At 53.3% G+C, this 1,106-nt stretch overlaps 1 protein-coding gene across 1 annotated transcript in view; it reads right to left on the reverse strand.

The window, feature by feature from the left end:
* Positions 1-957, reverse strand: part of Vps11 (VPS11, CORVET/HOPS core subunit) — a 13,520-nt gene extending 12,563 nt beyond the window's left edge. The window contains exon 1 of the mRNA XM_004636535.2: positions 603-957. Coding sequence (XP_004636592.1) covers positions 603-942 — 340 coding nt within the window. The 5' untranslated portion in view covers positions 943-957. The remainder of the gene's footprint in view (positions 1-602) is intronic.
* Between the last annotated feature and the right edge of the window lie 149 nt (positions 958-1,106).

Raw genomic sequence — 1,106 nt, forward strand, 5'->3', positions numbered from 1 at the left:
GATCGCAAGGGTAAACCGATACTCCATGGTGTACTGAGTTGCTAAGCTACGCAGAAGGGCAAGTCAGATTACACTTTATCCATAATACTTTAAACTTATGACAGGCTTCTCTGAACATAACCCTGTGATAAGCTGAAGAACATCTGTACAGGAAAAAGCAGCATCTATGGGCTTTCCTACTATCTGCAATTTCAGTCATCCACTGAGGGGCTCCTGTATTTTGACCAAAACACAGACTAGCATGTATGTAGTTCTTTTAAAATTGAAGGGGTTTTTCCACATATTAGCTTGAAAACAAAGCAACAAACTCCTGATCCCATTTACCTCCCGCCCACAACACCAGGCAGGAGACTCGCCACATTACACATCCATCTTTGGTGGTACCAGGCATCGAACTCAGGACCTCGTGCTTGCCAGGCAAGCACTTATTCCCCTGAACTATCTCCCCGGCCCCCACACTGATCTTCAAGGGGGAAGCTGCGTCTACTTTGAGAGGCTAATCTGTCAATAACCTTGTCAAATAGGCATTCACACCCCTTTTTACCATAATGAAATCGAAGCCTAGACAGGTTGAATAACTTGCCCAGGACGGCTCAGCTGACAAATTAGAGTGTCTTCTTCCTTCAGGCCGCAGAAGAGCTCTGGGCTCCCATCTAAGGGAGAGGAGCGCTCAACAGGAACCACTCCGATAGGTTCATCCCACTGCTTCTCTTCAGGGATCCCCGGAGGGCAGAGACTGCTCAAAGGAAGGATATCTCCAAAAACCAGGCTCCCTCGGCCTGAGTCGCAGACGGTGATGCCAGACGGAAGGCAGAGAAACTTGGAAGCCGCGGACCCAGAGGCAGGCGCAGTCCCAGGGGCGGCCCCATCACTACCGAGTGGCTCCTTCACCAGCTCCTTGTCGAAGAAAACGAAACGCCGCCACTGCAGGTACGCCGCCATCTTGGCGGGCGCCCCACCTCCAGAAGCGACGTCACGTGAGCAGGGGCGGGTCACGTGACCAGGAGCGTCAGCGAGCCTGCGGCCGGGGCGCGCTGGCAACCGGGTGTGCCGGCAGCCGGCGCCTATTTAGGGAGCGTGTTGGCGCGTTCTTGGCCTCAGATCAG

The sequence above is a fragment of the Octodon degus genome, unplaced genomic scaffold (genome assembly GCF_000260255.1).
Source record: "Octodon degus isolate 3935 unplaced genomic scaffold, OctDeg1.0 scaffold00080, whole genome shotgun sequence".
NCBI classification, from domain to species: domain Eukaryota; kingdom Metazoa; phylum Chordata; class Mammalia; order Rodentia; family Octodontidae; genus Octodon; species Octodon degus.